At 46.2% G+C, this 23,023-nt stretch overlaps 2 protein-coding genes and 1 non-coding gene across 3 annotated transcripts; all 3 read right to left on the reverse strand.

Annotated features, from left to right (window-relative positions):
- Positions 1–8,712: 8,712 nt before the first annotated feature.
- Positions 8,713–12,014, reverse strand: CCL26 (C-C motif chemokine ligand 26). Its single transcript, XM_060124335.1, has 3 exons — positions 11,904–12,014; positions 11,700–11,814; positions 8,713–8,931 (listed from the first exon to the last, which is right to left on the reverse strand). The coding sequence occupies exons 1-3, from the start codon at positions 11,974–11,976 to the stop codon at positions 8,835–8,837; spliced, it is 285 nt and encodes a 94-aa protein (XP_059980318.1). The 5' UTR covers positions 11,977–12,014; the 3' UTR covers positions 8,713–8,834.
- A 361-nt stretch (positions 12,015–12,375) lies between these two features.
- On the reverse strand, positions 12,376–12,447 carry TRNAR-UCG (transfer RNA arginine (anticodon UCG)). The gene has a single exon. It is a non-coding gene; the product is annotated as a tRNA-Arg (tRNA).
- An 8,054-nt stretch (positions 12,448–20,501) lies between these two features.
- On the reverse strand, positions 20,502–22,748 carry CCL24 (C-C motif chemokine ligand 24). The gene is made up of 3 exons (XM_060124148.1): positions 22,635–22,748; positions 22,277–22,394; positions 20,502–21,216 (listed from the first exon to the last, which is right to left on the reverse strand). Exons 1-3 carry the CDS (start codon positions 22,705–22,707, stop codon positions 21,048–21,050), a joined length of 360 nt encoding a protein of 119 aa, XP_059980131.1. The 5' UTR covers positions 22,708–22,748; the 3' UTR covers positions 20,502–21,047.
- Positions 22,749–23,023: the final 275 nt, after the last annotated feature.

The raw sequence follows: 23,023 nt of genomic DNA on the forward strand, positions 1-23,023 counted from the left end.
CTCCCCTGCAACCTGCCACTGTGGTGCTCTGTGTGTTCTCCAAACACACCCTGCCCTTCCCAGCTCCCGATGTTTCTGCATGTGCTCTTCCTTGCTTGCCAAGATGCAGTGTAAACACCAGTCTTCTTCAATCCTGATAGTGAATGAACCCTACCTTCTGCCATGTCCTGGCTCTGAGGATAGACAGAAGGGATAGGAATTCCCACCTCTGCCACTTGTTTAGCTGGTGACTTTGGGCAAGTTTCTTAACCTCTCTGAACCTCTTTTCTCATCTCTAAAGTATATTATTGAAAGATAATTTTCACGGTAATTTTCATGAACACACGGTAAAGATTTTATTTTACTCATAATAAGGGAACCAGGCAGATGTTATGACTGGTTCAAAAGAGAATCTGAGAAACAGACACCTTTACAGATCAAGAATATTGAAATGAATATGCAAATAGAGGCAAACTGGTTTTTCCACAAAGAGAGAGTGCGCTTAATTGAACTTCTGTCAGATGGAACAGAATTCACGTGTCTATCAGTTACCTGAACCTTACAGAGTTGTAGAAGAGTTCCCATAGAATCAGAATCTGATAGAGCGGATGGTATGCTATAGATACTGCATTGCTCTCCCTATTTGACTTTAGTACCCACCAATATTTTCTTTCTTTCTTTCTGGGCACAAGGAAGACAACTTCCAGGCCCCCTTATGGTTGACTGAGGTCTTGTAGGGGGATCTGTACCGTGAATGGACAGGTGTCACTATGGGCCACAACATTTAGCTGCTGGTTCAGAGTTCATTTTATCCTGTCGTTGCAATCACAAAAGCGTAGTCAAGATGGAACCTCAGTTGGCCTGGATCCCTGAGTGACCATGTGAGCAAAGCTTCTTGCCCACCCATGTTAGAATGGAACATGTATGAGTGGGACATAAACTGAGATTTGGGCTTATTTGTTCTGGAGCATAACTTAATTTGTCCCGACTGATCTCAGAGGAAGTTGTGACCAAGCCCTTTATGCAGGGCTTAGCATATAGAAGCTACCCAATCACTGTTCTTACCTTCCTCAACATTCTACTGTAGCACTTATTACATTGCCACATAATAATATATTACTGTGTCTATCTTTTTTGCTAGAACATGATTGCCACAGGCTAGGGAGCATAATTTGTTGGCCTCCATATTCTCAAATAGCACCTGGTCATCCAGTGGTTCGTAATAAATATTTACTGATTGCATAAGTCAAGTATCTGTTGAATTCAAGCTCTGCCACTTGAGCTAGTTATAAATTTGGGGAGCCTTAGATTTTCTTATCTCTAAATTAGAGGGAAAAATTTCCTAACAGAGTTGTAAAGAATGAAAAAAAATCATGAGGATGTGGGAACATGTTATCAGTTTTAAAATTACATGCAAATGAGAGGGATTATTATAAATTTAAAAACTAAATTATAAATTAAAGGTCCCCAAAGATGGAGTGACTGAGCTGAAACCAGGACTAACTCAGTCCTGAGCTGAAACTCAGGACTAACTCTAAAACTTGAGATTTTGAGACTTAAAAGTTCAGAGTTGAAGGGACCCTGAGAGGCCTTCTGGAAGTCTCTTTGGGGGCATCAACCATAGGGATCTCCAGGGAACTGGAGATTGAGTGACTCACTGCTGATGTCAGGGGCTCAGCAGGGAGGGGCAAGTGTCTCATGAGATTCCCAGCAGCCTGGGATGAGTTTGAGAGTCCCTGGAGAGCCAGTAACCATGGGACAGGGCAAGGACACCAGCCCCTGGTAGTCACTCTGGGAGTATATGCTACCCAAGTAGCCCAGGATTTCCCTCAGGGGACCAAGAGGTTTGTTTGTTCCCTAATTAGTAAAGAGTAAAGGAGGAGTTTTCTGATATTCTGGTCTGAGAGCCAAGATTTTCGATTTTGTAGCTGACCAGCGGGGTCTTCTTGCAGCATGAGGAAGTACACAAAACCACAGGATATGAATCTGGAGAAACTGGTGATAGCCTGCGTTCCACCACTCCCAGAAGTGTGACCTCAACCCCAGTACTTCATGTTTCTACCTCTGCTTCCCTGAAAATGGGAATCCTTGTCTTCCTCTCCTCACAGGATTGAGGAATACTCTAGACGTGTTTCTTAAATGATAAGGCAATAGGTATATCAACGTTAGCTATTTTGACAGCTCTTATCGCATGGCACTGTACAAATTTCACTGTAAATATTTGTTGGCACGTCAGTTCTCTGTTAGACCATGAACTCCTAGGAAACAGGGAAAGTCTTTGCCACTTTTACATGTCACCCCTCCCCCGCCTCAGGGCCCCCAGCACCTAGCAGAGTGTCTAGCACAGAGCCTGTGAAAGTGGCTGAGAAGAAGAAAGGACTGAATGGGAAGAACCAGGTGCAGTATGGACAAAGCTGTTTATTTCTACAATTGCCTCTCCCTTACCAAACCCTGCCCATCTTTCTGGACCCAGCCCCAGTCTCCTTCACGAAACCTTGCAGAGCTAGGTCTGCACATGGTGATCTCTCTTTTAGCATCTATTCCAACCTTCTGATTTTACGAATGATGAAACTGAGGCCCAAGGAGATTGTGTCTCCACTCAAGCTCCCACAGGTCCCGTATCTTGTAGGGGATCTTAATTGTTTTGTGTGCATTTCCTTCCCACTCTCCCTAGACCCCCAATCCCTGAACTGTACCCTCTGAAGACTGAGCCAAGTCTTCCTTTTCTCATATCCTTTGCCTTCCTCCTCCAGTGCCTGTGTGTGACCCTGGATCTCAGGTAGATCCTCAGTAAAGACTCATAGAATGGACTTCTGTGCAAATTGGCCCCCTTGGCAGGGAAGAGGTAACAAGAGTCTGGGAAAGATGGTAAGTGACTGTTGCCATCTGCTGGTAGCTGTGTGGAACTACAGACAAAAGTCTTGCAGGCTTGCACGTCTTGCCCCTTTCCTGTGTATAAACCACTGTTACTGGAGCCTAGGCAAAGTGTGTCTGGCAACGTTCGCGGCATAGTCCACAAATGTTTGCTGAGTCCTTCACTTCTGCAAAGATATTTACACTTAACTCCTGACCTCTAGGAGCCTACAGTCCGGTAGAGAGCTAAGAACATCAGTAAATATGTCACAATTGAAAGATACACTCATATTCTGAGCCATAAAACAAACCTCAGATCAAAAAGAATTGAAATCATACAGAGCGTGTTCTCTGACCACACTGGAATAAAACTAGAAACTAATAACAGAAGGATAACAAACACTTGGAACAAATACTTGGGTACTAAACAACAGACTTAAAATAATCCATGGTCCAAAGAGGAAGTCTCAAGGGAAATTTAAAAAATATATTGAGTGAAACTACAACATATTAAAATGTGTGAGACACAGCTAAAGCAGAGCTAAGAGGAAAACTTATAGCACTAAATGCTGACATTAGGAAAAAGAAACAGACTCAGATCAATCACCTAAGCTACTACCTTAAGATATTAGAAAAATCAAGGAATAACCCCAAAGCAAACAAAAGGGAAGAAATTATAAGAAGTAGAAATCAATGAAGATTGAAAACAGAAAAACAATAGAGAAAATAAAAGAAACCAAAAGCTGATTCTTTGAAAAGGTCAATGCAGTTGACAAACCTCTAGCAAGAATGACAAAGAAAAAAAGAGAGAAAATGCAAATTACAAAATTCAGGGATGACATGGAGGAAACCACTATAGACCCTGCAGACTTCAAAAGGTTAATAAAAGAACACTTGGAACATCTACGTGTAGAACATCCACACGTACGAATTTGACAAAGATGAAATGAACCAGTTCCTCAAAAAATACAAACTATCACATCTAAACAACAATATGAAATAGATAATTTGAATAGCCCTGCAACTATTAAGGAAATTGAGTTTGTAATTTAAAACTCCTAAAAAAAGAAATCTCCAGGCCCAGATGTTTTCATTGGAGAATTCTGCCAAGCATTTAAAGAGGAATAAATGTCAATTCTACACAATCTCTCATAGAAAGTAGAAATGGAAGAAGCACTTCCCAATTAATTTTATCTAGAACTACTATAATACCAAAACCAAACAGACAGTACAGAGAGAGAGAGGGGACTACAGATCAATATCTCTCGTGACTATAGACACAGAAATCCTTAACAAAATCTTTCAAATAGAATTCAACAATATATACACCATAACAAGTGAGGTTTCTTCCAGGGATGCAAGACTGGCTCAATATTTGAAAATCAATCAACGTAATCCATCATATTAACAGACTAAAAGAGAAAAATCACATAATCGTGTTAATCCAAAAAAAGCATTTGACAAAACTGAACACTCATTCATGATAAAAACTCTCAAAAATAGGCATAGTGGGGAACTTTCTCAATTATGAGCAAAAAAAAAAAAAAAACCTAAACAACTAGAACTAACATTATCCTTAACGGTGAAAGATTGCTTTCTCCCTGAGATTGGGAACAAAGCAAGGATGTCTACTCTCACCACTCTTATTCAACAAAGTACTTGAAGTTCTAGCTAATGCAAGAAGTCAAGAAAAGGAAATAAAAGGCATACAGATCAAAAAGAAGGAAATAAAACTGCCCCTGTCTGCAGTTGACACAACTGTCTGCTTAGAAGTTCTAATATCTAATAAGGTTCCAGTATTTAGAATATATAAATACCTCTTACAACTCAACAATGAAAAGACAGAGTCAAAGGATTTGAATAGACATTTCTCCAAAGATGTACAAAGGGCCAATAAGCACATGAAAAGATGCTCAACATCATTAGTCATAAGGGACATACAAATCAAAACCACAATGAGATACCAATTTCCATTTACTAGGATGGCTAACATCAAAAGGACAGACAAGGGTTGGCAAGGATATGGAGAAATTAGAATCCTCATACATTGATGGTGGGAATGTAAATTGATGCAGCTGCTGTGGAAAGCAGTTCTACAGTTTCTCAAAAAGTTAAACATAGAGTTACCATATACCCAACAGTTTCATTTGTACACGTATACCCAAGAGAAATGAAAATATGTGTTCATAAAAATTTGTACACCATCATTCATAATAGCCAAAAAAGTGGAAACAGACCAAATGTCCTTCAACTAATGAATGGATAAACAAAATGTGGTATATCCATGCAATGGAATATTATTCAGCCATAAAAAGGAACAAAATACTGATATATGCTACAACAGGAATGAAACTTGAAAAGATTATGCCAAGTGAAAGAAGCCAGATGCAAAAGGCCACACATTGTATGATCCCATTTATATGAAATGTTCAGAATAGGAAAATCTATAGAGACAGAAGTAGATTAGTGGCTGCCAGGGCTGGGGGTGGGGGTGGGGGAAGAGGTTGCCAGGGCTGTTAGGGAGTGAATACTAACAATTATGGGGTTTCTTTAGGGAAGTGATGAAAATATTCTGGAATTAGTAGTGATGATGGTTGCAGTACTTTGTGACTATACTAAAAATCACTGAATTGTACACTTCTAAATGGTGAATTTTATGGTGTGTAAATTAATCTCAAAAAATTTTTTTTAAATTGATTGTATTTATGAAACAGATGAGACAGAACATAGAGCCCAGATATAGCTCCACACAAGAACTGAAGGGCAAAAGCAATTCAATGGGGGAAGAAGAGTCTTTTCATTAAATGGTGCTGGAGCAATTGAGTTGGTAGGTAGGTAGGTATGTAAATCAATCAACCAACCAACCAACCAGTCAACCTTGACCTAAATCTCACACCTATATAAAAACTAACACCCAATCCACCCTAAGTTCAAATGTAAATGTAAAACTATAAAACTTTAAGGAGAAAACATAGAAAAAAAATGTTTGGGACCTAGGGCTTGGTGAGGAGTTCTTCGGGATGACACCAAAATCATTCTCCATAAAAGGAAAAAATCAATAAATTAGACTTCATCAAAATTAAATCTTTGAGGCTTACCTGGCAGTACAGCGGTTAAGACTCCACAATTCCACTGCAGGGGGCACGAGTTTGATCCCTGGTCGGGGATCCTGCATGCTGCGCCGTGTGGCCAAAAAAAAAAAAAAATTAAATCTTTAACTCTGTGAAAGACGCTGTTAAGAAGAAAAGACAGCAAACCACGTATCTGACAAAGGACTCATATCTGGAATCTATCTGATAAAGGACTCATATGAAAATTCAACAGTGCTATTTACAATAGCCAGGTCATGGAAACAACCTAAATGCCCATTGACAGATGAATGGATAAAGAAGATGTGGTACATATATACAATGGAATATTACTCAGCCATAAAAAGGAATGAAATTGGGTCATTTGTAGAGACGTGGATGGATTTAGAGAGTGTCATACAGAGTGAAGGAAGTCAGAAAGAGAAAAACAAATATCGTATATTAATGCATATATGTGGAACCTAGAAAAATGGTACAGATGAACCGGTCTGCAGGGCAGAAATAGAGACACAGATGTAGAGAACAAATGTATGGACACCAAGGGGGGAAAGCGGCAGGGGGATGGGGGTGGTGGTGGTGGGATGAATTGGGAGATTGGGATTGACATATATACACTAATATGTGTAAAATAGATAACTAACAAGAACCTGCTGTATAAAAAATAAATAAATAAAATTAAATTAAAAAACCTCAACAGTGAAAACAAGCACTCTAATTAGAAAGTAGAGAAAAAACACAAGAAACTTTTCACCAAAGAAGATATATGGATGGCAAATAAGCACATGAAAAGACATTGCATAGTGATAGCCATTCAGGAAGTGAAAATTAAGACCACAATGAGAGTTTGAAATGGAGCAGGGTCCCATGGTCCTTCTCTCCCCATGTCCTCAGCCTGCCTTTTGTCTGTGGAAAAACTTTAGTCAAAGAATAAGTTTAATCAGAGAAATGAGAAAATGCAGAAACAAAGGAAAACAGTCAAAGGAGACCAAATAATAATAGTTTAGTCACTAAGCATAGTCAAGGACCTTTAGTTCCTCCCCACAGGCTACAGATAATATTCTGAGCCATATCCTGTAAGCTGTCTTATAGATACTGAAACCCACACCAGGTGGAAGAAGTTAACTATGTGATGACCAGACTGTAGCCATGACGGTAAGCTGCCACACACAGTTCCGAGAACTGGCCTCAAGGAAATGGGAACAAACCAACCCTGGAACTGAAGACTAACTGTACTTAAAACAATCAAGATGGTGCTGGGCAGACCCCTTCATGATTAATTTCAAGATGACCGTCAGAGCTGACTGTGCTGTTTCTGCACGTAGCCCCCTCCCTCCGCCTATAAAAGCTCTTGCCCCCTGATTGTCAGTGGGGGGAGTCGGCCTTTGGACAGGCATCCGCCCTCCCCCACCCCCGTTGCCAGCATCCAAAATAAAGCAAACTTTCCTTTCCACCAACTTGGCCTCTTTATTGGCTTTTGAGCGATGAGCAGCCGGACCCCACTTTCGGTTACAATATCACTACACACCTATTAGAACAGCTAAAATGAAAAACAAGTGATAATAGCAAATGCTAGCCCAGATGCACAGAAAACTGGTGGAAACATACATTACTCGTGGAAAGGTCAAATGACACAGTGACCCTGGAAAATAGCTTGGCAGTTTCTTTAAAAAAAACCGAAACATACATTTAATTTATGACCCCCAGCAATTAATTGCATGCCTGGGCGTTTATCTCAGAGAAATGAAAACCTATGTCCACTCGAAAACACCTGTGTGCATGACTGTTCTTCTTAGCTTTATTTGTAATAGCCCCAAAATGAAAACCTACAGGAGGGTAGTGTTTCAATAAACTGCAGTGTGGCACTCCATGGAATACTAGTTAACAGTAAAAAAGAATAAACTATTGAAACCCACAACAACTTGGATGTATCTCAAGAGCATTGTGTGAAGTTAAAAAAAAAAACAATCTCAAAAGGTCACTATGATATGATATGATTGTTTATATAACCTTCTCGAAATGACAAAATCATGGAGAAGAATAGATTAGTGGTTGCTAAGGGTTAAGGATGGTGGGGGAGGGGAGATGTGACCGAAGAGAGAGAACACTGGTGAGATCTTTGTGCTGACGGAAAAGATCTGTATCTTGGTTGTAATGATGGCTACACTAATCTACGCGCGATAAAGTAACAGAACGATACAGACACTTTATACCAATGTCGATTTCCTAGGTGTGGTATTGTACTGTAATTATGTAAGATGTGACTATTGGGGAAAACTGGGTAAAAGGTATCCCTGACTTCCTTGTATTGTTTTTGCAACTTCTGGTGAAGCTATAATTATTTTTTTTTAAGTTCTTTAGGCTATATAGACATAGGCATCTTAGGATTGGTAGGTAGACAATATTCATGCTTATTAATTAATGCCTTATGAGAAAACACTGCCCAATATAGATGCATTTCATATGCCCCGCACCAACAGGCTGTGAGGCTATGAGGTGTTGCACAGAGTTTAATTTTCCATACAACATAAACTTATCTCTCTAAATAATGTTAAGACATTTCATGGGCATTTTGCCAAAATATATCAACATTGTCCCTGCTTTTTTTGCCCAAACAAAAACATAAGGCAGAATTCAATACCAGGGTCAGTTCAGGGATTGGAGACTTGCCAGGCCGTCAGCTGCAAATATCCACTGCTTTATTTTCTTTGAAGAAAACTCAGTTTTTATTGAATTAGAATGTTTATTGAGCAAATGAAATCTTTATTAAAAAAAAAAAAAGGCTGGTGAGAAATATCCTGTCCTCCCCACCAGACCCATGCAGCCTTCTGTTGGAGAAATTCTTCAGGCTCCACCAAGGGGGGCAAAGCCAAGAACAGAGCAGGATCCAGGCGTTTTGGACTGAGAATTCGGCGGTCACGGTTGTTGCCGGGCTCTTAGTAAAGACATGTATTTTCGCACCCATGCTTCCTTCGGTGTTGCACAGAGTTTCTGGCCTCTTTTGGTGGTGAATCTATGGAAAAGAGATGCTGACAGTTAATGCTAAAAACTTTTGTCTCCCGGAAAGGGATGGAAAGGGAGGGGCAGCCCCCCGCCCCAATCTTCTTGCTCGCTTTGCTGTACCCCTGTCACACTGTCCCTGCTCCCTCTTCTGGCCCTTGACCTCCCTCTTCTCTGCTATCCTGTTTTCCACTGGAAACCACACTTCCTGGCCCACCTTCACCAGGAAAGATGTAACAACAGCTCTGGTCTGAAGCAGGTAATCTGCACCGTGCCTCTTAACTCTTTCGTTTTAACATAACAGTTTTGTTGGGATATAAGTCACTAATTTGCCCACTTAAAGTGTATAATCATAATTCATTGGTTTTAGTATATCAATAGATGATGCAACCGTCACCATGATCAATTTTATAACATTTGTATTGCCCCGCAAAGGAACCTCTTGTGTATTTTGCCACTTAATTCTTAATCACATTATCATGGGTTGTTAGCCACGGCTGCTTATGTGGATACGATTCCTGCCTTCCTTACCACACTGTGAGCTCATTAAGACTGGGGATTGTGGTTGATGTCCCTGAATGGCTTCCAGCCTTTACTCCCTGAGAGTACTCGGAAGTGACAAGAGCCTAGGTCAGGGGGTGCTCTAACCTGGAGCAGGGGAGAAGAGGCAAAAGGATGGGGAAATAAGAGAGAGGAAGGGCTCTGTGGGTGTTTGAACATCCATGTGACATTGCTCCCATTGAGAGATGGGAGTCTATGTCCCCTCCCCTTGAATTTAGGCCAGTCTTAAGGACTGGTTGACTAATAGAGAATGGCAAAAGTGATGCTATGTGATTTGGTAGCTAAGTCATAGAAGGTTGTAGAACTTCTGCCTGGTTCACTGAGCACTTATACAGGAGCTGTGGACTTCCTCATAAGGAGTCCTACCACCCCAGCTCACCATAGTATGAGGAAGCCCAAACTAGCCCAACAAAGAGACCACACAGAGGGGCCCTGGAGGGAGATGCCTCCAGACCCCTGAGCTGTTCCAGCTCCAGCACCATCTGTCTGCAACCACACAAGAGACGCCTTTCCAGAACCTTGCAGCCAAGCCTTTCTGGAATTCCAGACCCATGGAAACCACGAGAGATGAGAAGATGACCATTGTTGGATTAAGCCACTAAGCTTTGGGTGGTTGGTTACGCAGCAACAGTTGACTGATATAGGCCCCTCATCTTCCTTCTACAAATGAGGAAACTTGACTTGCCCAAGGTCACACAGCTTATAAAATGAAAGAGCCACTGCTCTGAGCTCAGCTCAGGGCTCTTTGCCAGCTGTTGGTTAAGTGTTGGTGTCTTTAAAACTCCAGAAAGCCAATCAAGACACAAAGGAGAAGACCCAGGACATCCTGAGCCCTGGAGCATCCCCCTCCATATCTAGGCACTTGAGTGCTTCTTTCCCATCCTTAACTGTCTCAAAATGATAACATTTAGCTTTGTCCCTGGAGCCCGTTTTCTCCCTTTCCGCACCGTTCTCTCATGCTCAGGAACCCAAGGTCCCCTGATTGTGTATTTGCACTTAAAGATCGCTTCCATTTGCTGAATGTTTACTGTGTGCAGGCTCAGCGCTAAATTCTTTGCATATATTAACCTCATTTAGTCCTGCCAGGGAGCCTTCCAGGTGTGTGTCATCTCTCCTGCTACCGATGAGCTTGGCATGACATGCCTCCTGTCTACCTGTCTGCCTAGTCAGTAACATGTTCATCCTTCTCCCCTCCACCATGCTCCTGCCTGCCCCCTTCACCTGGGCTACTCCCGCTTAGCCTTGGGGGGGTCTCAGTGTAAATGTCACTCCCTCCAGGAGACCCTCCCAACACTAAGTTAGGTCCTCCTGTGACTACGATGAAGGGTGGCGAATATGCCGCCCCCAAATATGCCACTTTGACGTGAGGATTATTTTGAACGAAAGACACTAAAAAAACCCCCAATGAAACAGAACAAAACAAAAAAACCCCAGCAGGGGGCAAGAAGAGCATTCTGACCTCCCCTTTTTCCCTGAAAGCAGGAGATGAAACTCCCATGTGAAAAATGTCCTCCTCGTACCAGGAGGAAAGAAATATTCTTAACACCAGAGATAGAGTCAAGGCCAAGTGAACTCTGTAAAAACAGACCTTGTGAAGATAACTCTTATCAGTCGTTAGCTTTCCCCACGCCCATATATTTTAATTACTTCTCCACAGTTCCTTCCTTGTTCAAAAGCACGCAGGTTTTATATAAAAAGCATGTAGCTTTTGCCACTTCTTTAGGTCTTCATCTTCCTGTGGGGCTCCTGTGTGCGTGTAAAAAGCTATATGTTTTCCTCTTGTTAATGTCTTATGTCGATTTAATTCTAAAGCCCAGCTGGAGCCCCTAAGAGGGTAGAGAGAAAGTTTTGCCTGCGCTACAATATGCTCCCTCCTGCTCTCTCTCCCGCTGTCTTTTTCAAGCACTCATCACAATCTTGATTATTTTGTGCAAATGTCTTTTAATGCCCTCTTTCTTATGCTAGATATAAGGTCTGTAAGGGCTGTTTATTCTTTTATACCCAGCACTTAGCACAGTGCCTGGCAGGCGCCCAGCTCATGGTCTGCAAGCTAGGAAACCAAGCTCAGGGTTACGCTTCTTAAGGCCTGAGATAAGGTGATAACCCAAGTCACTGGGTTCCCATCTTGAGGCTCATCCTGGCACTGTGGGGGTCTTCCCAGAATCCATCCAACAGCATGAATGGTAAGGGACCCTAAAAGCCCAAAGGAGAAATACTTACATCACAGCCTGCTGGGAGCAGCTATTCCTGGTGAATTCATAGTTACTCACCCACCTCCAGGGAGGGATCTTGTGGGTGTATTGAAAGCAGCAGAACTTAGCCACATCACTGCCACCTAAATAAACAGGGAGAGAAAGGAGCTTGGAGATGTCCCTTTGCTTCCATCCCTAGTCAGCCTGGGAAGGGAGTTGGACAGCGCCATACGTGCAGCAGCTCCAAGATGGACACTCAGGATAAAAACCAGGAAAAGAGGGAAAGCCGTAGGGAAGTTCTTCATGGTGCTACAAGCTGGGTCCTTCACAGCCTTCTTCCTAATTCCTCCTGTCTCAGCAGTACCCTCTTTTATGGGGCTGAGTGGTCCCTGAAGATAATTCCAGAGAATTTTACCATAAAGCACAAAAGCAGCTCTTTTGTACTACAGAGGGGAAGCAACCTGACACCCCTGAAAAGGAGATTGGAAAGTGAGGAGGTGTCATGGGGCGGGAAGGGGAGGAGTCAGCACACCCTTGAGAGTCTCCCAGCCAGTGCGATGGTCTGAGGCAATGCTTGATTGTTTGAAAAGCAAAAGCAGAGGAAATAAGAATTCCAGAGAATTGACCTTAGTTATTCCAGATAGATTCCTGGCTCTTGCCCAGAGTTTTTTCTGTTTTTCGCCGCATGGCATGTAGGATGCTAGTTCCCTGACGAGGGATCGAACCTGTGCCCCCGCATTCGAAGCACGGAGTCCTAACCACTGGACCACCAGGGAAGTCCCCTTTCTTGGTTTTCTAAACATTGTTTATCTCTTGTTGAGGTATGGACAGTCTCAGGACAGGAGCATAGAGCAGCCTGACCACACAATGGATGTTCAGGAATGAAGCTCCTGGGGAGGAGCTTCAAGATGGCAGAAGAGTAAGACGTGGAGGTCACCTTCCTCCCCACAAATACATCAGAAATACATCTACACGTGGAAAAACTCCTACAGAACACCTACTGAACGCTGGCAGAACACCTCAGACCTCCCAAAAGGCAAGAAACCCCCCCACGTACCTGGGTAGGGCAAAAGAAAAAAGAATAAACAGACACAAAAGGATAGGGACGGGACCTGCACCAGTGGGAGGGAGCTGTGAAGGAGGAAAGGTTTCCACACACTAGGAAGCCCCTTCGCGGGCGGAGACTGCGGGAGGCGGAGGGGGGAGCTTCGGAGCCGCGGAGGAGAGCGCAGCCACAGGGGTGTGGAGGGCAAAGCGGGGAGATTCCCGCACAAAGGATCAGGGCCGACCGGCACTCACCAGCCCGAGACGCTTGTCTGCTCACCCGCCGGGGCGGGCGGGGCTGCGACCTGAGGCTCGGGCTTTGGTCGGAGCGCCGGGAGAGGACTGGGGTTGGCGGCGTGAACACAGCCTGCAGGGGATTAATGCGCCACGGCTAGCCGGGAGGGAGTCCGGGGAAAAGTCTGGACCTGCCAAAGAGGCAAGAGACTTTTTCTTCCCTCTTTGTTTCCTGGTGCGCGAGGAGAGGGGATTAAGAGCGCTGCTTAAAGGAGCTCCAGAGACGGGCGCGAGCCGCGGCTAAAAGCGCGGACCCCAGAGCCGGGCATGAGACGCTAAGGCTGCTGCTGCCGCCACCAAGAAGCCTGTGTGCGAGCACAGGTCACTCTCCACACACCCCCTTCCGGGGAGCCTGTGCAGCCCGCCACAGCCAGGGTCCCGGGACCCAGGGACAACTTCCCCGGGAGAACGCACGGCGCGCCTCAGGTTGGTGCAACGTCTCGTCTGCCTCTGCCGCCGCAGGCCCGCCCCGCACTCCGTGCCCCTCCCTCCCCCCGGCTTCAGTGAGCCAGAGCCCCCGAATCAGCGGCTCCTTTAACCCCGTCCTGTCTGAGCGAAGAACAGACGCCCTCCGGCGAACTACACGCAGAGGCGGGGCCAAATCCAAAGCTGAACCCCGGGAGCTGTGAGAACAAAGAAGAGAAAGGGAAATCTCTCCCAGCAGCCTCAGGAGCAGCGGATTAAAGCTCCACAATCAACTTGATGTACCCTGCATCTGTAGAATACATGAATAGATAACGAATCATCCCAAATTGAGGAGATGGACTTTGGGAGCAACGATATGTATATGTTTTCCCCTTTTCCTCTTTTTGTGAGTGTGTATGTGTATGCTTCTGTGTGTGATTTTGTCTGTATAGCTTTGCTTTTACCATTGTCCTAGGGTTCTGTCTGTCCTTTTTTTTTTTTTTTAGTATAGTTTTTAGCGCTTGTTACCATGGGCGGATTTGTCTTTTGGTTTGGTTGCTCTCTTCTTTCTTTTTTTTTATTTAAAATTTTTTTTATTAATTATTTTTTATTTTATCTTCTTTGCGGTACGCGGGCCTCTCACTGTTGTGGCCTCTCTCGTTGCGGAGCACAGGCTCCGGACGCGCAGGCTCAGCGGCCATGGCTCACGGGCCCAGCCGCTCCGCGGCATGTGGGATCTTCCCGGACCGGGGCACGAACCCGCGTCCCCTGCATCGGCAGGTGGACTCTCAACCACTGCGCCACCAGGGAAGCCCCTAACCAACATTTTAAGATAACTATAAATGGAATATAACCTTTAAAAAGTGAATCACCATGTTGTACACTTGAAACTTATATAATATTGTACATAAACTATACCTCAATTTAAAAAAAAGACTTTATGATGACCCCAACATTATTTTGCCGCTCCAGCTGCCACCTGGAAGGAGAGGTGGCTGAGACCAGACTCTGCTCATCAGCTGCCCCTGCCCCCAAGCAGGGGTCCTGGGTCACTTCACCCAGCTCAGCGCTTCTCAACTGGTCCTCCTGTGCCAGATGAAGCCAAAGGTCCCTTCTCCTCCCCGGTCCCTTGTCTGCCAGAGTGGGAGATAAAGTCTGTCAACCTGGCTGGCTGTGACAATAACCTGGACTACTTTTTTTTAAAATTGCGATATAATTGACGTATAACCTATTCATTTTAGGTGTACGACACAATAAGTTGATACATGTATACACTGTGAAATTATTGCCACAAGTTAACATCCATCACCACATAGAGTTACAAATTTTGTTTTCTTGTGAGCAGAACTTTTAAGATCTACTGTCTTAGCGACTTTCAAATATACAATACAGTATTGTTAACTACAGTCACGATGCTGTATGTTATATCTCCAGGGCTTGTTCATCTTATAACTGGAAATTTGTAACTTTGACCCCCTTCACCCATTTTGCCCAACCCCTAGCCCCCGCCTCTGGCAACCACCAATCTGTTCTCTGTATCTATGAGTCTGGGGTTTTATTGTGTTTTAGATTCCACATATAAATGAGATCAGATGGCATTTGTCTTTCTCTGTCTATCTTATTTCGCTCAGCACAATGCCCTCAAGGTCCATCCATGTTGTCGCAAATGGCAAGGTTTCATTCTTTTTTATGGCTGAGTAACATTCCACTGTGTGTATATGTGTGTGTGTGTATTTTTTTCTTTATCCATTCATCCTCCAGTGGACACTTAGGCTGCTTCCGTGTCTTGGCTGTTTTAAATAACGCTGCAATGAACATCAGGGTGCAGATATCTTTTCAACTAAGTGTATTCATTTCCTTCTGATAAATACCCAGAAGTGGAATTCCTGGATCGTATGGCAGTTCTGTTTCTACGTTTTTGAGAAAGCTGCATACAGTTTTTGTTTGTTTGTTTGTTTGTTTGTTTTGTGGTACGCGGGCCTCTCACTGCCGTGGCCTCTCCCGTTGCGGAGCACAGGCTCCAGACGCACAGGCCCAGCCGCTCCGCGGCACGCGGGATCCTCCCAGACCGGGACACGAACCCGTGTCCCCTGCATCGGCAGGCGGACCCTCAACCACTGCACCACCAGGAAAGCCCACTCCATACAGTTTTCGATAGTGGCTGTGCCAACTGGGGCAACTTCTTCAAGAATGCAGATTTCTGGGCCCCACCCCAGCAGAGTCATCATGTATGGGGCAGGGCCCAGGAATCTGCATTTTAAGTCAGATTCTGATTCTAAAGCCCCGCTAGGGTTGAGAACTGCTGTTCTGTGGGTCTTCTTTGTTCCTCCTCCCACCCCTTGGACTCAAGGGCTCACCTGTGCTTGCTTCCTCTTCCACCCTTGGATTATGATTGTACTTTTTGATATGTCAGCCGTGGGCTATAGCAGAGCTTAATTAACTCAGTTTCAGTGAGTCACAGGCCAGGTTTTGTCCGGGGTGGAGTATTCTCCCAAACACAGACCAACTTTGTCTTAACGTGGCCACAAACTAAGCCCGGTCCCTCCCTGACCACAGCAGCTTCCGGCACCCCTCCATCTCCAGAATATCTCAAGGTAGCTTGAGAAAGACTGTGGGGGACTCAGTGCATTGTCATTGTGCTGGTGGTCCGCCCAGAGCCAGGGCGGGAGATGTCATCTCCCCACACACAGACTGGCCATCCACGGCCAAGGCTCGCATCCCAAAGCAAGGTTGGGCCAAGGCAGGCCAGGACTTCTGGTGGACAGTTCAGGCGCCCCATGATCAGCACTCCAGTCAGTGCCTCCTTTCTCCAGAGGCATTTAATGGCCACCAGAGAAATGAGACAGGAGGAAGCAGGGGGCACAGAGCCACTGGAGTGGCCATAGATGTATTAGCTGGGTGCCCTGGCCACAGCAAGACCAGCTTCAGCTTCTCTGCCTCCTGCCTAAACTTGAGGCTGCCCACAGCCTTTATACCATGTGCCAGGCATTCAGCTAAATGCTTCCCATGCATTAATTGCCTGTTTAATACTTACAGCCGACCCATGAAATAGGTACTTCCATTATGCTCATTTTACAGATGTGGAAACTGAGGCCCGAGAGTTCAGTTAGCTTCCTCCAGCACCACACAGCCAGAAACCGAGGAGGCTGGGATCAAATCCAGGTCCATCTGACTTCCTAGACCAAGTCATTTCTCCTTTATTTATTTATTTGTCATCTAAACTAGTTGACTTGGTTTGTATTCTCCCAAATACAAACCCTGGGACAAGGGTTTGGGAGTATGTAGTTTATTCAGGAGAGGCAGAGACACCGGCGAGAAGGGCAGGCAGCCAGGAGCGTGTGTTGTCAAGCCAGTGACTGATTGGGAAACAGGGCAACGATTGGCAGAGAGCGGAGAACACACTCCCTAGAGCTATTCCGACCAGGGAGTTAGGGACCTGGGATGGTGGTTAGACACCCACTTTAATTAGCTGTTGGTTGAGGGCTGCCCGGGGGCTGTTCATTCCCTGGCACTTCTGGCCTGACCCAGCAGAGCAGCCTTCGGGGCAAAGCACCCAGGCACAGAGACGCAGATCCTCCTGGCTGTTGGAAGAAGTCAGGAGCATGATGAAAGATAACAGTCCAAGGGAAAGGCGCACAGGCAACGCATCGACAGCTTCTGTACACTAGTTTTTATTACAAAAGGGATAAATGCACATAGCAAGAAGTTTAAACACCCCAGAAAAGTACTGATAAAGATGTATCTTCTCTCTCCCTGACTCCCAGCGTGACTTGCCTAAGGCAACCACCTGTCACCTACAAATTGGCCCTTGCCCTCTACCTCTACAAGGATCAAATTATGAGCTGCTGCAGCTGCTGACCATTGCCACCGCCTGAAAGGAGCTCAGGGTGGAGATCAGGAATGAGGCCCTCTGTGCTCTGGGAAGAACTGGCAGAACATGTCTTTAGATAGTTAGATATTTTCGGGAGAAGACTTTATGAGCCCAACTCTTGCATCTCCTCGTATCTAGAAAAGCACTAAAATCCTTCATGGTGACGTCTGCTCCTCGTGACTAGCAGCAATCTTCTGCAAAAAATATGAGCTTGATTGCATGTACTCCCCCTTCACCAAACTCACATCTATACTCATCTTCCCCCCTACCTCTCTGGAGCAGTTTCTCAGAGCTATCTGAAATGCTGTCTCCTGGACTATAGTCCTCATTTTGCCCCTCCTTAAGTTTGTAAAACGTAACTCGCAACTCTCACGTTGTGCATTTTTTTCAGTCAACACAACTTTGATAGTTTGCATCCATCAAGTTGCTAAGCATACGTGTATTTTTTTTACATGAATAGGATCATACAGTGCATGTCCTTGTGTACCTTGGTTTTTTTCACTTAAAAATATATCTTTGCTGAGTCCCCTATGAATTGGCAATTAGGTTGTTGCTAGTTCTCTATAACCACAAATAGTGCTGCCTGCATCCTTGTACATGAACCTCTGTGCAAATGTGTAGGACATATTTCTGGAGGTGGAATTGCTGGGTCAATGGCGTGTGTGTGTATGTATGTATGTATGTATTTATTTATTTTGGCTGTGTTGGGTCTTTGTTGCTGTGCGCGGGCTTTTCTCTAGTTGTAGCGAGCGGGGGGCTACTCTTGCGGTGCGCAGGCTTCTCACTGCGGTGGCTTCTCTTGTTGCGGAGCACGGGCTCTAGGCGCGCAGGCTTCAGTAGTTGTGGTGTGCGGGCTCAGTAGTTGTGGCTCGCGGGCTTAGCTGCTCCGCGGCATGTGGGATCCTCCCGGACTGGGGCTCGAACCCGTGTCCCCTGCATTGGCAGGCGGATTCTTAACCACTGCGCCACCAGGGAAGTCCCAGTATGTGTGTCTAGCATTTTAACATATGCTACCAGACGGTCCTCCAAAGAGGCTGGCCCAGGAGACACACCTGCCAGAAGAAGGACAGGGTTCCAGCTTTGCACACTCTTGGAGGCTCTCCCCTCCTCGCCACTGCCTGCTTCAATCCTTCCATGGCTGCATGGCTGCAGCTGTACCAGATTTTACAGCTTCCCTGATGAAATAAATGAGAACCCTCAGATGGGAACCAGCAAAGATAGTTTATTTAGCGCTTGCCTAGCAAGGGAATCAGGCGCATCACCTGTGTTTGGCAGAGACTCACAGGCCTCCGGGGAGTGGGAGAGCTTCAGAGAGGACCAGAGGGAAAGCACAGGTATATCTTGAATGGAGGCCGTTGGCCCGGGAAGCTGGAGGCGGGATAACTAGAAGCAGACATCTTCTGTGATTGATTCGGGAGTATGTTTGGCCATCTCTGGTTGGTTCTGAGTTGGAGAAAGGGGACAATTAGGAAGCTGGCAGTCACTGACCAATCTCATGATGCTGGGGTTTTTGCTGCAGAGGCTGTGCGTCAGAGTTCTGTTGTTACCTACAGTCTGACCAATGTCTGTTTGTAGTTCCGTCTCTCACCTGAAGACACCAGCTCTCTTCCATCCTTAGAAAAACACTCTGTGGGAGTTCCCTGGTGGTCTAGGGGTTAGGACTCTGTGCTTCCACTGCTTGGGAACTGTTCGGGGGTGAGGGTGGGGAACTGAGATCCCTCACAGCTGCATGGCACGGCCAAAAAAAGGAAGCAAAGACTTTTTAAAAAGAAGAAGAAGAAGAAACACTGTTCTTTAGAGAGTGAAAGCTCAATCACCGTTCAGAGGCCAGCTCTGGACCGAGGATTTCTGCAGGCTCTCTTCCCCCATCAGAATGTCCTCTCTTGTTTTTAACGCTACCCTTGATTCTGCTTTGTATCGAGTTAAAAGAACCTTAATAGTCTGCTGCCAGGCCTTTCCTGTGCTCTGCAGACTCTCTGTACCTGAAGGCTTGTTTTGAACCGTGGAAGGTTGCCCTGCTCCCACCTGCAGTAAGACCGACCCTCCCCGCAGCTGACAATGACTAATGGAGGGGGTGTAATTCTGAGGGGTGGGTCTCACACCACTGCCCAGTGGCTGGAGCTCTAATTCCCCTCTGCTTGATAACACACTCTTATTGGAAGTGATAACACACTCTTATTGGCAGTGATAACACACTCTTATTTCCTTCCCTTGTATTACCTCCTCATTTTCCTGGTGTTGTTTCCTGTACCTCCCAAATATAATATCTGAACCCAAATCTTTGTTTTCAGCGAGTGCTTCTGGGGAAACCCCAAACAAAATTGAAAGGTTTCCTTATCCGTATTTTACAGATGAGGGAAACTGAGGCTCAGAGAGGTTAAGTAACATATTTCAAGGTCATGCGGCTTCTCAGTCAGGACTGGTGTTAAACCCACACTGCTTTTGATTTGTGAGTGTGTTATTTTTCTCCCTAATCCTTTGAAGCCGGAGGCCAACCACCTTTTATAATTTAATAGTCTTTTGATGCCTAAACAGCTCCTTGTGCAATAATACGTTCTGTCAAAATTTTTTACAAATTTAACTGAATCCAGCTATGCATGTATGTTCTTCAGGGTTCATAACAGGACTCCCAAGGGCAGGCCAAGACCACTCCTGGGATACCCTGTGCTCAGGCTGTCTTCATTCCCCCCCCCCAGCCTCGGATGGGCAACTCAGGGTGATTTCTGGGGCACGCACTCCACTGTTGACACCCCAACTCTGCCACCCAAGGGAGATGAGGACAGGCAAGACACGACCACCTTCGAAGGAGAAAGCACATTTTACTTAGATTGTTCTTAGAGAACAGCAAGTGTGTCCATCTACACTCGACATACAAATCACATAGTATAGAAAAAAAAAAAAAGCTGGGATCCTCTCCCCCCTCAGCTCCCACCCCATCTTCCCCTCACCAAAATGTGGGGAAAGACCAGCCTTAAAGGCAGAGAGGGCCTTTGTCCCCAAAGTAGCATGGAACACACTGTGCCATGAAGCAAAACATCTCCTTAAACCCATATCTTCACAAAGGAATTCAGCTCCCCAGGCTGGCCCCTCATCCAGGTCCTCCAGGTGCATTTCATTACAAAAACCAATGCGTTCCTGAAAAAACTTTATTAGTCGCATCCCACGAGAGGTGTGCCAGGAGGGCCAGGGTCTGGCAGTGAACGCAGCAAAGAGCCCTATGCTTTTGTTGGGTTTTTATTCACCTGGGAGGCTGCAAGTGGGACAGGCCAGGAGCATCCCCACTGTAATGGAGAGCTATGGGTGTTGAGAGGTCACCCATCCCCAGACAGATAGACAGACAGCCCGTAGGCCCCACTGCAAGACCAGAGGGCCCGTAGAAGACGGCTGCAGGCTAAGGTACAAGCAGAGTCTGTCTGCAGGGTAGGACTCATGCACTTGGGCTCTGACGGAACCCAGAAGTCAGGGAAGTGCCCGCCCCAGCTCAGGGGGAGGACAAAGGACCGCCATGGCCCTCCTCCGGGACCTTCTCTCCCAGCTCAGGAAAGGCAAGAGGCCCGGGATGCTTGGAGCCCTCATTCAGCCCCCAGGAGCAGGCCTCCCCTGCCTTGGGTTCTTTTAATAGACTAGACACATCCCCTGAGAATGATGCTAGGAAACAGGACCATTAGCCCTTTGCCTATCACCGCTGGCTCACCAGGCCCCAAGCAGCCTTTTAGGAGGTGAGACCCAGGCCCAAGCTCAGGGCTGGGGGCCGGGCAGGGGTTAGATGAAGGTGCTGTTGGCAGGGTGCCTCTGGACAGCGACTTTGGCACCCATCACTCTGGTCCTACTGGAGGCTTTCTTCTGCTTGGCATCCAAGTTCTTCATGTACCTCTGGACCCACAGCAACTTGGGGTTGCCACAGAACCTCTGGCCCTTCCTGGTGGTGAAGCTGCGGGAAGAGTGACAGGGCACACGTGAGGTCTGGCAGGGGGTCTGGATCCCTTCACTTTCTGAGGAGGTCGTGTGGAAGCCCAGAGGACACGCTGCTGTCCCAGCCTCCTGGCAGGTTCCTGACACGATGTCTCCTCTCTGTGCGTCTGCATCTCTTTGTTTCAATAACCTGATGTTCATGTTCAGTAACCTCCTTGTCATATGGGGGAGGCCCAGCCCTGCCTTTAGATAACACTGGGTCTGAAGAGAGAGACACAATGTCTACTCACAGGGGCGAGAGAAGATGCACTGAAAACCCCGAAGAAAAAAGGCCTCCAGTTCACACAGTGTGCAAGGAAGCGTGGCCGATAAGGATGCCAGAGCTGGGAGTGGGCAGTGGGATGCCATTTTCCAAGACAGCTCCTGGATGCCAGGCTGTGGAGCTGGGTCTGGAGCCAGTGGGGAAAATTACAGTTAATAATTAATTTTTTTTTCTCAAAGATGCAGACAAAATTAAGATTCAAAGTTTTAATTAATTTCCATACTGGTGAAAATAATTCCATGAATTCGGTAAACCATTGCATAAATGCTATAGGGTAAAAAAATGTAAACAAGTTTAAACAATTCACTACAAGTAAATGATTCTGCATTATAAATACTACCTTCTGGGTTAAGAAAAGACCACATTTCTAGGGCATGCCACTGTAAGCAGTGAGCTTACATTTGCTGTCTTGTAACTCTGAAGTTATTTGGGGTCCTAAGTGACCTTGAATAGGTCACCTTTCTGAGCCTTAATCGCCTCCTGTAAAATGAGAATAATCAATCCTGGCTCATAGAATGGCTGAGAGGGTGAGATAAGGGAATGTTATATGCCCCGAATGGTGCCTCGTATATATTTGGTGCTCAGTACACGATTACTGACTCTGAATCCTCTTCCTAATCTTATGGATGAGGAAGTTGAGGCTCAGAGAGGTGAGGTGACCTCCCCAGGGTCACAGAGCAGGGCCCTCAGTGATCCTGAAGGCTCGCGTCTCCCTGCCCCACTCCTGCCAGGTGGCCGAGGAGGAGTAGTTTCTTACATCACTCCTGCCTTGGGGCAGACACTCCTGTTGGACAGCTGGTAGTTTATCACTCGTCTCTCAGGAATTCTCTTGGAAATGAAGGCTAAGCAGCAGGAAGAGGGGATGATCATGGGGCCTAAAAGACAGGAGAGAGAAGAGCCAATTTCTTTACCAGCCTGCTCTAGACTCTGGGCTTCAACATGGAGCCCGTCCCCTGCACTAAACCCCTCCAGTCCAGCCACTGGGCTGCCCCCTTCTCAGCAGTCCCCTCCAGACCCAGGCTGCTCAGTCCTCCATCCTCTGCTGTGCCATTCCAGCCATGCCCTTGGGACGGCTGTCCTGTGTGAGCGACCCAGGGTGGGGTCAGAGTTCTTACCTGTAAGGACAATGCAGTAGGTGCACAGGACCATGAGCAGGAGGCCGGTTGCCATGGTCATGGGGGCTGCCATGTCCTGGAGAGCAGAGGAGGCAGCTCAGAGCTCAAAGCTGGGGGCAGGAGGGGCGGGGCTGGGACAAGGGGCGTGGTTCCCTGAGAGCACTCCAGCTGCCCTCTGGCCTTTACCAGGGCAGCTAGGAGGAAACATGTGCTTATATATATATAGCCTCCCCAGGGAGCCTTCCCCTCCCCTCCTTCAAAGTCCTAGAAGCCTCTGAGATCAGCAAAAAGGAAGTCGCTGCTAACTGAGTCAGGGGTTATCTTGTCCTCTAAGAAAGGGCTGGCGGCGGAGGGCATTGCCCTGCTAGGGCGAAGTGCAAACGCATTGG

Source organism: Lagenorhynchus albirostris, chromosome 15 (assembly GCF_949774975.1).
Source record: "Lagenorhynchus albirostris chromosome 15, mLagAlb1.1, whole genome shotgun sequence".
NCBI lineage: Eukaryota > Metazoa > Chordata > Mammalia > Artiodactyla > Delphinidae > Lagenorhynchus > Lagenorhynchus albirostris.